The 15724-nt window shown below is 42.4% G+C and overlaps 1 protein-coding gene across 1 annotated transcript; it reads right to left on the bottom strand.

The window, feature by feature from the left end:
• Positions 1 to 1843: 1843 nt before the first annotated feature.
• LOC132992432 (uncharacterized) lies at positions 1844 to 6013 on the bottom strand. The gene is made up of 4 exons (XM_061061697.1): positions 5120 to 6013; positions 3569 to 3617; positions 3334 to 3378; positions 1844 to 2606 (listed from the first exon to the last, which is right to left on the bottom strand). The coding sequence occupies exons 1-4, from the start codon at positions 5354 to 5356 to the stop codon at positions 2203 to 2205; spliced, it is 735 nt and encodes a 244-aa protein (XP_060917680.1). The 5' UTR covers positions 5357 to 6013; the 3' UTR covers positions 1844 to 2202.
• Between the last annotated feature and the right edge of the window lie 9711 nt (positions 6014 to 15724).

Below are 15724 nucleotides of genomic sequence, written 5' to 3'. Positions count from 1 at the left end.
AGAGCTAGACCCCATGGCGCTCAATTGCTAACTTACTTCCGGGTTTTAGGACTCATGCCTGTGGCGCTTTATAGGCAAACTACTGAAAACCTGCCCGCGAGCTACCGGTAGCTCCCGAGCTACCTTTTGGAGATCCCTGCTCTAATGACAATATTGGATTTTAAATCACTGCTATGTATAGTTTGACACATTCACAACCAGCACAGGATTGAAGAACATACTGAAGGACATAAAACATAACGAGGCACGTGGAGATTGCACACATACAGTCTACAGTCATGTGCCGGCTGCAGGATATAACGTCCAAATTCCAACAAATGCGCGCTCTGGCCGTCTCCGTTCCGTTCCGGCAGTGGAGCTTATAGGTTTTTACTTTATTCAAAGTGTGTGCCTCCACTGGCTTCTCAGCTCCGTCTCAGCTCGGGAAGTATGGAGCCCTCCGTAGCAGATACACTAGGCATTGTTGAGACATCGATCTCTCTCTCCGGCTCTCTGACATACAGCCAATCACAACGCGCTACATCATCATACAAACGCAGGCAAAGTACCCCGAGCAGTTCTGACCACCCGAGCAGCTCGTCTGGTACATACACCGCATTGAGCGTGACGGGAAGTCAGACACCGAAACAACATTGAAACATCTGGTTTATTATCAGAATAAAACTTTCTGTTTAGACTGAACTGCAACGGACCAGAGTGGAAAACGCAATGCACACTTATCTGGTGGAAGTTCTGGGGTAGCGCCACCGCCCCGTCCCACTCGCTGGTGGAGAGTTTTTCTTTATATTTCCAGCTGCGTTCTCATGTTAGCTCGTTAGCGACTTTACATGGAAAAGTTACAAAAGGGCTACTACTGTATGAAAAACCTACACATGCAGCTTATTCTTTTTGTTCGTGTGTGAAAGCAACACCAAGTGAAACCCGTTATCATGCATCATTCTTTTTTTATTTGAGAAGACACAGAAGTATAGGACAAAACACAATATGACAGTAATCACAAATACATTATTTTTGTACATTTATTTATTTATTTTTTCTGAGATTAGTCATATCAAGTTCTTGACATATTTTAAATAAGCTCTGCCATATAGATCACTGGATGATCTCTCTAATAATTATAGTTTACATAAATTTCTTTCACAAAATCCATATATCAACAGATTGGCGCCTGGAACCAAGACAGCCAGCTACCCCAATACTCCTGTCTTTAGTACATTTGATTCTGCACCAAAATGGCATTAAAAAATGAAAAAAAAAAAAAAGGGCAAAGGTACAAGACCGTGTACATAATTTTTCATCCGGAGTCAAAGAACTACCCATCCCACAATCCATTGCGAATGATATTGTATCTTGTAGTTGTGTTGTGGAAAATATAAACTTCATTCACTGCGGCATGACAAGGTTATTAGAACACTTACTGTTTGCTAATTAACTATCTAGCCTGCTAGCGAAATTTGGTGCTTAGGGTGGGAAACATTGCCATGGTAACAACAAGCTCAGATTGTGGGTAGTGTAGTTCTTTATTTCCGATATCACGAATAAATCTTGTTTTTCTTAAAAGGAGGTTGATATCATACATCTTGTGTCTCCCACAGGAGCATAAACCATCGTTTTATACTCGGTTAGCTCGTGGTCAGTCTACCTTGGATGGTTATGACATTATGGCTAATAATCAAATTCGCTAGATGGAGAAAATGAACAGGATTTTTACTTCTGGAGCCAGACTGTTGGGCCCTATATGGATGCTGCCAGTGCAAAAAAAAAAAAAAAAAAAAAAAAAAAAAAAACGGCGTAGTTGGACCCAGTCCATGTGCTTAGCCACTATAATGTCACGGTGGCTACGTCCACATTTACAGGAAGAACTTAGAAACATACAAAGCTTATGTATAAGGTGATTGTAAGAAATAAGATGAATAGTGCATGTACAGATAATTTAAACTGAGACAGCAAAGGAAAGGCAGTAGCTCAGTGGGCCCACCGATCCCCCCACCAGCTCAGGAGCGCTTGCTGTGTGCAGCCCCCTCACTCTGACATCTCTCCATAGGATCCTGTTTGTGCATGTGTGTGTATTTCAGCTTAAGTGTGTGTAGCATGTTCAATAATAGAGTGTACAATTGAATTTCCCCTCACGGGATTAACAAAGTATGTCTTCTTCTTCTTGTGTGCACAAAAAAAATGAACATCCTCAGGATTGCTTCATCTTTATGTCTGAAAAGCGCCAAAGAACGCACTGATGATCATTCCTAAACCCTTGTTGACCCAAACTTTTACATGATCTCGTTCTATCAAATGAAAAAGCTGCACCACCGTGAGAGTCCTGACTTGAGTCAAAGGGCCAGATTTTCTGCACCCTACACTGTCCATTGCAGTTGTGAGGTTGCGGGGTTCGGGTTTGGGTCCGTATCCTTCGTTGAAACTCTGCAGGATCAAATTGAACTCCTTATAGTCCTGGTCCTTGTGTTGTTCTTGGCACTGAAAAGTTATCCTCAAATATACAAAGTAGTGGCCCGTCTTAGGGATCTCGATGGCATCTGTGGGTGTGCGATGATTTTCACCCCTCCAGTTCAAGTACCCTGATTGATTGTTTTTTGGATCCTTCACGGAGGCTGTAGGAGGAGACACAGAGGGTTAGTCAAATATTCCACAAGCTTTTTAAACGTCATTCCTAGGAATTCCCCGCAGAGACAGATGACTTGTTGAATCATAGAACTGCTGATCGAATCAAAGGAGCTCTGACTACATACCCATAACCAGTGTGTTGGTCTGTTTTCCAAACTGGCTGTGAACCAACAAAGCCATATGACCTTCATCTCAGGCTTTCAGTTGTTTATTACATGTGCTTTTTCCCTCTTTTTAAGGCTGACTCAGGGTCTCTTGTCAGGTTTTGGTCTTGCATAATTTAAGATGTGATGAGTTTTTAGGAGTTCTGGGATTTGTTCAGTCTTGAGTCTCCTTCAAGAAGTCAGGTGGATTTACAATAGTTTTACAAGAATAAAGTCATACATTTAAAAGTATAAAGTCGTAAATTTCACAGGATTAAAATCTTAAATTTACAAGAATAAAGTTGTCAATTTACAAGATTAAAGTCATACATCTCACAAGATTGAAGTCAAGATTAAAGTTGTACATTTACAAGAATAAAATTGTAAATTTGGGGCAGAAAAAAAGGCTTTGTGGAATCCCTTTCATAATTTTTGCGCAGGCGGATAACCATAACCTAATTTAAATTGTCATCGATTTCTAAATTTAACATCATAAATTGATGACTTTAATTTAGTAAATTTAAGATAAAAGATAAACAACAGTCGTGCAAAGTGTTGGAAATTGACTTACTGAGAGCAATGGGCAGTCTGTTGGAGGAGATTGATTGAGGATCAGCTGTCAAGTGGAAAAAGAGGTTTTAAAATCAATCCTCAGAAGAAGCAACAAATACTTCAGTCTTATATATAAAACATGGACGTACAAACAGGTTCTGTAACTTGTGTTTGGCAGGGAGAGCAGAGAGCAGTAACTCTCACTTTTGAATTAATACATCTCATTTGTTACTCAAGTTGATGACACAACATACCTGAAGGGCACTCTTGCTTTGAGTAGGCGGGACCTGACTGCACAACGTTCTGGGGAAAGGGTTGGAAAAACAATTTAATTAACTGCTTTTAAATGTAGCCCTGTCATACTCACGAGGTAGTGGTGTTTTCTGACGTCATGCCGGAGGTGGGAGGCTCAGTTAATGCGCTCTTCTAATGAAATATTAACATGCATGCAGCTCTACCTGTTGCAGCGTGTTTTGTTTTTTTATGCGATTTACAGTGGCAGTTCTAGACCACTTTTACTGAGGGGGCCAAACTGGGGCCAGTTGTTTTGTCAGAGGGGAACATTAAACCCAGGTGAAAAAAAGACAAAGATGATCGCTTAAAAAAATATATATTATGCCAAATAATAGTGCACATTCAATACCAAAACATAAAATACCATGATTTATATTTGTTTCAGTAACAGTATTTAATACTGTGAGTCCGGTTGTTGAGTCAAATACTGTGTGTGTTATGAGGGGGGCTCTTCCTTTTAGAGGGGGGGCCACAGGGGGGACCAAGCTCAGTGTTACAGGGGCACTGGCCCCTGTTGGCCCCTGCCTAGAACCGCCCATGGCTATTTATTTAAGTTGAGATGATGAGCTTAAGTCAAAGAGCACTTTAAAAAAACAACCTACATAGCCAAGTGGTTATGTTGCATAACCCCTATAGTCCTATAGTCGCAGCGGCCATGGGTTAGAATCCGACCTTGGCCCTTTGCTGCATGTCACCCCCCCATTCTTTCCTCCCAACACTTCCTGCCTCTCATCAGCTGTCCTATCCAATAAAGGCAAAATGACCCCAATATACAGAAGTCAAACCTGGCAGCTCAGATCAAATCAGAAAATGTCCCTCTGATGAATTGTATTACATTATTTATAAGGCATTAAAAGCTCTAAAATATAAAGCAAAATAATCGGACCGCAGCAGGAACCACTGATCAGTATCTACAACAGGAGAACAAAACTAAAAGGACAACACATAGCCTCAGACAGCACACACTCACTCTGCCATCTCTACAACCGTCTCCCCTCAGGCCACAGATCTCTCACTTTCTGGACTAATCGAGCCATGTCAAGCTTTGCTCCCACATCCATCAGGCTCATGAACAAATAACAATTATTTATGACCTATTTATCATGCTTTTAATAGAGCCACTTGTATGTGTGTGTTTCTGCTGTTGTTTTTGTGTCTAGCTGTATGCGTACTGATGCTCTTTTACACAAATGAAGTTCCTAACGGATAAATAAAGTTATTTGAATTTGAATTTGAATAAAATATAAAGGTAAGCAATACATTTTTAAAGACAACAGCAGGGCTGTGGCTGGTACAACAGGTGCTGTTGAGGAAGAGAGAGTTTAAGTGCACAGCTTGATTAATTCAAGGAATGATTGTTGGTTTCTACAAAAAAGGAACTGGCACAGCAACATCACTGCTTTTTACCTTCTCTACAACCAGCACATCTTTCTACTTGATGTCAGTTGTATATTTCAATATTACACACAGGTCTGAAAAGAAATTCCATTAAAAGAACTTTTGGAGCGTACCTCTTGTCGAGTGGATCCATAGTATTCCCGAAGCTGGAGGAAAATGAAGAGTGACACACAGCTGAGCAGCAGCAGCAGAGAGACAAGTCTGAACCGAGTGTCCCGTTGTTTTATGTCCCGGCAGTGTTGGAGGAGGATGAGCACAGACTTGTCCTGGTAGATATCTACTCTTCTGCAGGCCTCTTCAGTTGGCACAGTGGATCTCGTCTGCTTCTGTCCCATGTCTGTAGACTGCATCTCTGTCAGGGGGTGCTACTGAACAAGTGTTCTTTACCACTGACATGTGTAAGCTTATATTGGCTGTGGAAGAGTGTGGCCAGTGCCTAACGCCCACAAATATATCTTCACTCTGCGGTTACATCATCATCTGTCCATTCATAAAATGGGAAGGGAGAAGAAGCACCTCCCATAAAGCGTAATCTAAATTCTTAAAAAAAGAATGACTTTATACGTCAGCTGTTCTGACGGCATAAACAGAATCATCAAAAGACTGCTGCATACATTGTTCTCTACAGCTACTTAAAACTCCTGGGGAAAGTTTTTCTGGGAGTTTTGCCAGCTTAGCAGCTTGTAGCAGACCCACTCTGACATCCCTCCACCATTGCATGTCCACAGGTCCTGTTTGTGCATGCGTGTGATTCGGGCCTATGTGTGTGAGAAGCATGTCCCTATAAAAATAACAGAGTGTAAATCCTGAATTTCCCTCAGGGATTAATAAAGGATATCAAAAAATCTATAAAGTTAATTCTAACGTCTGAGTCTGACCATTGATGCACTGCAGAAACAGACTAATAGGGCTGTCAACGTTAACGAGTTAATCATGATTAATTAGGACTGAAATACATTTCTTCAAATCTCATGTTATTTTGTCCCTTCAGGCTCACTGTAGATAGTCGTCCTGTAGTCTCAGTGATGTAAAAGAAGGACACCTGAGCAGAGCAGCGAGCAGCACCTGAGCAGAGCAGCGAGCAGCACCTGAGCAGAGCAGCACCTGAGCAGAGCAGCGAGCAGCACCTGAGCAGAGCAGCGAGCAGCACCTGAGCAGAGCAGCGAGCAGCACCTGAGCAGAGCAGCGAGCAGCACCTGAGCAGAGCAGCGAGCAGCACCTGAGCAGAGCAGCGAGCAGCACCTGAGCAGAGCAGCGTACTACGGTGAGCGTATTGCATAATTGCTTGTTCTGTTCTCCTCTGCACTGTGTTACTGTGTACCTACTCTTAGCTTAGCTTAGCAGTTAGCTTTACAATGGCTTCTTTTTCTGTCTCTCCCTCTCCTGCTCTCTCCTGCTCTACGTGTCAGATGTTAAGTTATTCCTCGTCCTCCTTTAGTGATAATGATACTTGTAAGAAATGTAGTTTATTTTTAGCTTTGGAGGCGAGGGTGTCTGAGTTAGAGAGACGGCTCCGCACCATTGAGTCGGAGTCATCGTATGCAGCAGTAGTTAGCCAGCCACCTGTAGCCGGTGCGGGCCGACATAGCTTGGCTTCCCCCCCCCCGGTAACTCCCGAGCAGCCGGGAGGCAGTGGCTGGGTTACTGTCCGAGGGAAGCATAGTCGAAAATCGAAGCACACGGTTCCCCACCAACCACTTCATGTTTCAAACAAATTTTCCCCACTCAGCGACACACCCGCTGAAAATAAAACTCTGATTATTGGAGACTCCATAGTCCGTGAAGCTAGCGAAGTCAGCGGGCATAGTTAGGTGTATACCCGGGGCCAGAGCGGGCGACATCGCATCTCATTTAAAGTTGCTGACAAAGACTAAAGGTAGATTTGATACAATCGTAATTCATGTCGGCACAAATGACTCCCGACTACGCCAGTCGGAAGTCACTAAGGTTAATGTGGAGTCGGTGTGTACTTTTGCTAAGATGATGTCGGACTCCGTAGTGTTCTCTGGACCCCTCCCAAATCAGACCAGTGATGACATGTATAGCCACATGTCATCACTCAACCGCTGGCTGTCGAGGTGGTGTCCAGCACACGATGTGGGCTTCATAGATAACTGGCAGTCTTTTTGGGGAAAACCTGGTCTGCTAGCTAGAGACGGCATCCATCCCACTTTGGACGGTGCAGCTCTATTATCTAGAAACATAGCAGAGGTTATTAGTCCAAAACCCTGACAACAACACAGAGTTCAGACCAGGAGGCAGAGCTGCAGTCTTACACACTTCTCTGCGCCTCCCTTAGATCAGTCTCCCAGTCACTATAGCTGTAATTCTGAATCGAACTGTAGTTATACTATAGGTACTGTGTCTGTCCCCTGGCCCAGACCCGTTTTTATAAGTCATCCAAACGGCGTGAATCATCAGAATCTGATTAGAATCAAAACTACGAATACGATTTTGCTACAAGATCGGAGGATTCACTGCGGACTTTTGAACATTAGGTCCTTAGCATCCAAGTCTCTTTTAGTGAATGATCTGATATCAGATCAGCACATTGATTTACTTTTTTTGACTGAAACCTGGCTGTGTCGAGATGAATATGTTAGTTTGAATGAATCCACTCCTTCCAGTCATTTTTGTACTCATATACCTCGAGACACCGGACAAGGTGGTGGAGTAGCAGCTATTTTTAATTCCAGTCTTTTAGTTAACCCTCGACCAAAGCTGAATTTTTCTTCTTTTGAAAGCCTTGTTCTTAGTCTTCCACATCCAGTCTCAAGAACCTTTCAGCCAGTTCTAGTTGTTGTAGTTTACCGCCCTCCTGGCCCATATTCTGAGTTTTTATCTGAGTTTGCAGAATTTTTATCAGACTTAGTCCTTAGCAGTGATAGAATAATTGTTGTAGGTGACTTCAATATCCATATGGATGTTGAAAATGATAGCCTGAGCACAGCTTTCATGTCACTATTAGACTCTATTGGTTTCACCCAGGGTGTAAACGAACCTACTCATCATTTTAACCACACCCTGGATCTTGTTTTAGCTTATGGAATTGAAATCCATAACCTTACAGTTTTCCTAGAAAATCCTCTTCTATCAGACCATTTTTTTATTACATTTGATTTTGTCCTACTAGAATTACCTCTGCCTGGAAGAGGTGTGCTTTCTAGAAGTTTGTCGGATAGTGCTGTGGCTAGATTTAAGGAAGCTATTTCAGCTGTTTTTGATTCAGTACCGTGTTTCAACCCAGTTGGAAACTCTTATGATAGATTTAGTCCCTCTCAGCTAGATCAGTTTGTTGATAGTGCAGTGGATTCGCTGAGAGTTACTCTGGATTCGATTGCTCCCCTGAAACAGAAGGTTGTCAAGCGGCGGAGAGTGGCTCCATGGTTCAACTCAGAAACCCGTACTCTAAAACAATCATCACGGAATTTTGAAAGAATATGGCGTTCGACCAAAACGGTAGAATCTCGTTTTTTCTGGCAGGATAGTCATAGAAGATATATGAAGGCTCTACGTCACGCCCGAGCTGCCTACTACTCCTCTCTAATCGAGGAAAACAAAGGCAATCCTAGATACCTTTTCAGCACTGTAGCCAGGCTGACAGAGAGTCATGGCTCCATTGAGCCTTGTATTCCTCTAGCCCTCAGCAGTAATGATTTCCTTAGCTTTTTCAACAACAAAGTTCTAGACATCAGAGACAAAATTGGTAACCTCCTGCCCTTACCTGGTGCAGATACGTCTGATACGGCAGAGACAGTTCCAGGACCAGATATTAGTCTCGACTGTTTTTCTCCAATCAACCTTTCAGAGTTATATTCCATTATTTCTGCATCGAAACCGTCAACCTGTCTTTTAGACCCAATCCCAACCAAGCTGTTTAAGGAAGTCTTTCCCTTAGTTAGCAACTCCATATTAGATATGATCAATATGTCTTTACTGGCAGGCTATGTACCACAGACATTTAAAGTAGCGGTAATCAAACCTCTACTTAAAAAGCCTACTCTGGACTCAGGAACTCTGGCTAACTACAGACCTATATCCAACCTTCCTTTTATCTCGAAGATCCTGGAGAAGGTGGTAGCTAAACAGCTGTGTGACTTTCTCCATGACAACAGTTTATTTGAAGAGTTCCAGTCAGGATTTAGAGTCCACCATAGCACTGAGACTGCACTAGTTAGAGTTACAAACGATCTACTTCTAGCCTCAGACAGGGGACTTCTGTCTGTGCTCGTCTTGTTAGATCTTAGTGCTGCTTTTGACACCATTGACCATCGGATCCTGTTGTACAGACTGGAGCATTTGCTTGGAATTACAGGGACTGCTTTAAGTTGGTTTGAATCCTACTTATCAGACCGATCTCAGTTTGTACATGTTAATGATGAGTCCTCTATGCACACTAAAGTTTGCCATGGAGTCCCACAAGGTTCAGTGCTTGGACCAATTCTTTTTACATTATATATGCTTCCTCTGGGAAATATTATGAGGAAACACTCCATACAGTTTCATTGTTATGCAGATGATACTCAGCTTTATGTATCAATGAAGCCCGATGGTACCAGTCAGTTATGTCAGCTAGAAACATGCCTTAAGGACGTTAGGACCTGGATGACCAGAAATTTTTTGCTACTTAACTCAGACAAGACTGAAGTTATTGTGCTAGGCCCTAAGAACCTCAGAGAGACTTTTTCTAGTGATGTGACTGTCCTTAATGACATCAGCCTGGCATCTAGCACCACTGTTAGGAATCTAGGAGTTCTTTTTGATCAAGATATGTCTTTTAGCTCTCACATCAGTCAAGTTTCAAGAACAGCCTACTTTCACCTTCGTAATATATCCAAGATCAGGAATATCCTGTCGCAAAGTGATGCAGAAAAACTAGTTCATGCATTTGTTACCTCCAGACTGGATTATTGTAACTCTCTTTTGTCAGGGTGCTCTGGCAAATCTCTAAAGACTCTTCAACGGGTCCAGAATGCTGCAGCTTGTGTACTGACCAGAACCAGGAAATGGGACCACATTACTCCTGTCCTGGCTTCTCTGCACTGGCTCCCTATACAGTCTAGAATAGAATTCAAGATCCTTCTTCTCACCTACAAAGCTCTAAATGGCCAGGCACCATCTTATCTTAAGGAGCTACTAGTGCCGTACTGTCCCTCGAGAGCGTTGCGGTCCCGGAGTGCAGGCCTGCTGGTGGTACCTACAGTCTCCAAGTGTACTATGGGAGGTAAAGCCTTCAGTTATCGGGCTCCTCTCCTCTGGAACCGCCTTCCAGCCGGGGTCCGGGAGGCAGACACAGTCTGTATTTTTAAGATTAGACTTAAAACTTTCCTTTTTGATAAATCTTATAGTTAGGGCTGGTGCTGGTGTAGACCAGCTCTTAGTTATGCTGCTATAGGCTTAGACTACCGGGGGAACTGGCACCCTGAGCTCCTCTCTCTCTCTCTCTCTCTCTCTCTCTCTCTCTCTCTCTCTCTGCATATACAGTACATCATATTACTGCATGTATCTATCTATAAATCTCAGTCACTAACCACCTACTTTCCTGGGAGCTCTTGAGCTCTCCTAGGCTCCTCAAGATCGTCGGTTGACGGCTTGCCAGAACAACCCCCACCCCACCACTACCCCCTCCCCACCGGATCGTGGGTTGGCGGCCTGCCAGAACAACCCCCCACACCCCCTCCCCTCCCCACCGGATTGCTGATGGACGGTCTACCTCCCCCCACCCCCTTGCTCTCTATCCCTCTTCCTGCATCTTATCCCATCTCTCCCCCTATCCCTTTCCAAGCCCGGTGCAGTCTAGGCCTGTGAAGACTGTTTCGTCATGAGCCGGGGATCCGGCCGAAGATTTCTGCTTTTTAATAAGACAGTTTTTTCTTACCACTGTAACTTTTGCTGCTTTGCTAAAGTGCTCATGATGGATAGGCCGGATCTTTGTAACATAGCAATAAGTAAGGTCTTTTACCTGCTTTTTGTAACATAACAATGAGTAAGGTCTTTTTACCTGCTCTTTTGTAATGTTAACATAACAAAGAGTAAGGTATTTTACCTGCTTCTTGTAAAGTGTCTCGAGATAACACTTGTTATGAGTTGACGCTATACAAATAAAAGTTGATTGATTGATTGACACTGCTGCATCTTTGAATGTCTCATTTCACTTTAACAAACTCTCAGACAGCTCAGCTGACGAGTCCAAAGTAATATCCACATTGACCTTTGGTACCGTTCCTTTGAGCTGTTTGACGTCACTTTGGGACCACTTCCTGTTTCTGTGCTTCAGTTCATGTCCTAACTTTCCATCTACCAGAAATACCTTAGTTTATTTCAAAATAAAAACACACAGCAAGTAAAGTACTCCCAGTTTACAGTACGAAAATTCTATTTTTATTCTAATGGTTAATCACGATTTAATTTCCATTCCAAAGCTGTACAATCATCTCCGCCGTTGTCTCCTGTTTTATGTTTGTTTGCAATAATCACAGTAGAATCAACTGCTGCTCAATATTTATAATCTCTAACTCCAACTGAATACACTCAGTTTCCCTTACCATTGTTTCCTGTACACAAACAAGCAGACAATGTGGCAGAACTATAAACTTCCAGTATACAGTAACTATATCATATCATAGAAATCTCGTTGCCGACAATTGTTTGTCGCTACTTGTTGCAGAGCAAGGAGACACTCAACACTCAATTATGTATTGCTCATGACAGCGTAGGTCACTAAAGCATGGTTACCGCCTAGATTCTATAAACCAGGCTTTAGCCCTGCTATACCATTTGTACCAGCTGTCCCTGTTCTGATGTTGGACAGGAAGTGTATTGCTGCTCTAGTTGTGCTCCGACATTGACTCTTGTAACGGCTACTGTAGTTCAATTTCATATGTGCAGCTACGAGTCTAGAGTTCAGTAATTTTGCTGTCACCTTCTTGGTAAATGGATCCAGATTTGGACCAAACGTCGGGTTTGACCTAATGAACAGCCGTCTCTTGGAAATGCTTTTTGGTCCAACTGAACACTAAACAAGGCATTTTGCCCGTCAGTGTCTACACAGATACCTGTTATAGCTAATGTACCGATATAAATAAAATGACTTCTTGGATGGTCCCTTTGAACCATTAACCTCAGAGCGAGCCATATTATTTTCCTTTATAAAAGTGTTCCTAAAGTTCAGAGACTTAACTAGCTGAGATGTTGCTTAGCAGACAGCTTACAACATCTAAGCATTCCTCAATCTGACCACATCTCTAATTATCATGAGTGATTTAATATGATTTCAAAAGGTGAGCTTTATAATAGGCAATACAGCCCATACACTTGTCTTGAAGAGAGCACGTGAAGTTGGACATTTTAACATGGGGCTCTATGGGGACTGACTCACTGCAGGAGACAGACTCTAGTGGACACTGGAGGAACTGCAGTTTTTATTTTTTTGGCACTTGTGCCGAGTCAGATGTTGTGCTGTGTGTCATATACTAGCAGAAAATCAAATCTAAACAAAAAATTTAATTTGTGCTTCGCACGTCCGATACAGGAATCACAAAAAGTGGAAGTGAGTCAAAGCCACAAACCCTGCTTCCTTTCATGAACAAAAATCATGATGACGTTTTGGTTTTTTACAGTGTTGAAAACAAAGCTCGTATTGATCAACATGATCCTGTTTTTAAAACTGTGACTCATTGTAGCTGGTCTCAGGGCCATGTTTTCTATTCAACAAATCTATTTTCCTCTGATGTTACTTTCAGAGTGGGACGCTTAAATGCAACTCATAAAATAAATTAATTAAGGAGCCTGACAAATCACCATCATTTCATTGATTCTCTAATAATTAGCAACTGAAAAGTGAAAATCAGAACGGACATATGTGCAAGAATTCAAGTAAAAATAAAACATTTTAAATAACGTATTAGCTAGCATTACAGCTCATGCTAGCACTCAACCGCTCCCTAGATAACATTGCATGAGGTTGAAATGTACTAATTAACATAAGGCTATCTAAGAATTTATGCCATTCTTATCGTTCTACGTTACTCAACCAAAAGGTAATATTAGCCTTCAGCCAATCTGAACTGCCTCAACCCATTCTTTTTCTTATTTTTTGTTTTGGCCTTTATTAGAAAGGACAGCTGACAAAACAATGGTCGCTGTAACGAGGATTACAGCCTCCGTTCATGTTCACGATTTTCTGGCGAGTCAGAGATGAACTGTAAATAGTAAGTTACACGGCGACTCCACTCTGGGTCACTTCAGAGGTATGGACACAAAAAAGAGACAGATGCTCTTGCTTACTTACTTGTAAACAACGGCTCTTAAATTTGCTGAAATAACATCATGATGCAGATTTGTAAATTAGTCAGGTCTGTCATCAAGAGAAGACAGTTTAAAATGTTCATTTGTGGGGCACTGGTGGCGCAGTGGTTAGTGCGCGCGCACCATGCATGGAGGCCTTGGTACTCCAAGTGGGTGGGCCAGGTTCAAATCCCACCTGTGGCTCCTTTCCCGCACGTCATTCCCTGATTTCCAACTCTATCCACTGTCCTATCTCTCTCTATTAAAGGCACAAAAAGCCCAAAAATAGATCTTAAAATGTTTGTTTGTTGTTGATGTTTCTGTTGTAACAGTTCTACAATTTGACACCTGGAACGGAACATTGTGAAACTGCAACAGCATCAGATAACAATAGCCATGACGTAGATAGGATTCATTACTGCCTTTCGAAATGTCTATACACAACATGAATACCAAACACTTTGTAGTCATTTGATGTCTCTTGATATTCAGAGCTGATCATTGATGAGGAAAATAAACATCATGTGCAGACAGACTTAAGATGAACATCCAGAAATAAACTACTGTGTAAATGTGGCCATGCAGCTGCACAATTACTGGCACTTTTCCAAGAAACCAGGAAGATCCAAAGGCACTGCTCTTATTTGGAATTGTTTTCCACAGTGAGTAAGTCAAAAAAGGGTACAGAAGGTTTATACATCCAACCAGTGCAGGGAAAAACGTTTTATTGCATATATTTCACAATATGTGCAGACACGATGAGGCATGCAATTTGTGAAATTGAATGATAAATCATCACCCCGCACGTCATTTCGCGTCCATTTTGGCCCCATTCCATCGACTTTCTTTGTAGCCCGACCGATTAAATTTGCGTTTGGTGTGTACACAGCATCGTGCGCGCACTCACACACCAACACACACAAACATGGTACCTCCAGTAAGTGGTTAGTTACTGTACATCATTACAGAAAGATCCACTTGTTTAAGGGCAAGAGGCATACCAATAAGAAGGACTCCTTTAAAGCAAGAACCGTCGTTCTTCCGACTTCAGTCTGTTCGTCTCCATTACAAGTTACATTTGAGCAAAAAGTTGATGTGCACTACGTGAACTAATCAAAAGTACCGTAACATTAACAAAACATCTTTAGATGACGATTAAAACGTCCAGTCAGGTACCTAATTCTTACCCAAGATTCCGAGTTGTTGTTCTGACTTGGGCAGGCGTTCATGTGCATTTTACAACTTGAATATGTGTCCGACACCACATGAATGCACCAAAAGCACCAAGAGAAATGTTAGCGGATGGAAATCGTAAAGTAAAAGTAGCTGGTTCATACCTCGTTGCATTTCACTGCACCTTCAAGTTTTTCCCTTCTCGTACGTAAGTACACATTACACTCACTGTGCTCTCTGCTTGTACATACATTTATATATATATATATATATATATATATATATAACTGTTTAATGTTTTTAAAGAATTATTATTTTTTCTATTGAGCCCTTTTCGTTGCCTGGTGTGAGTGCGCCACAATACCCACAAACTCCATCGAGGTGACGATTCTAGAGTCTTTTGGGGCCCTAGGCAAAAATCAATTGGATGGCCCTTCAACCAGTGTGCAGCAGGGCAAACGAGAGTCAGTGGGGCCCCAAGCAGCTGCCTGCCTTGCCTGTTGACCCTTGAAGTAGCGCCCCGAACTAGAGTGGCAGCGAACTACAGCGCTGACAGACCATGGCATGCACAGAGTATGTGGGGATTGGGGGTTACAATAAGCTTTTCTTTTTGACTTTTTTTATAAATACATTAGTTTTCTTTTCTGCACGTGGGTCCTCCCCTTTGTTTTATGACTCAGGATAACGTTACAAGCAGACTGTCAGTCACACAGATTTCAATATTTTTAAAGACGTTGTCTCAAATAAAGGCTGCAAGAGATTCAGCATAACAAGTGTGTGACAAGACACTGAAAAAACTAACATGCCACTTTTAAAGAGGAAGCAATTAAAAGTGATACTGAAACATGAAACTTCCAAATATGTGACGTCTGGTGTTGAGTCACATTCAGTCTTAAGAATCCACAGTAGGGGGCGCTGGGGGCGCAGTGGTTAGTGCGCGTGCCCCATGCATGGAGGCTGTCGTCTCAAGCGGGCGGCCCAGGTTCACATCCCACCTGTGGCTTCTTTCCCTCATGTCATTCCCCACTCTCTCTCTCTCTGATTTCCGACTCTATCCACTGTCCTATCTCTCCATTAAAAGCCCAAAAATAAATCTTTAAAAGTGCAGTAGCACTCACTAAAGTTTTCATGCTTTGCTAGCAGTGAAAAAAAAGTGTGCATGGTCTTTGTTAATCCTTGCTGTGCTGAGCTCCCCCCGTCATAACTCTAGGAACCCCCTGCCCCACCCTGAGGGGTCCTGTGCCGTGTTGCCAGATGTA

Source organism: Labrus mixtus, chromosome 17 (assembly GCF_963584025.1).
Source record: "Labrus mixtus chromosome 17, fLabMix1.1, whole genome shotgun sequence".
Taxonomy (NCBI): Eukaryota; Metazoa; Chordata; class Actinopteri; order Labriformes; family Labridae; genus Labrus; species Labrus mixtus.
Note: the sequence above shows the minus strand (reverse complement) of the source record. Positions and strands in the feature narration are given on the sequence as shown.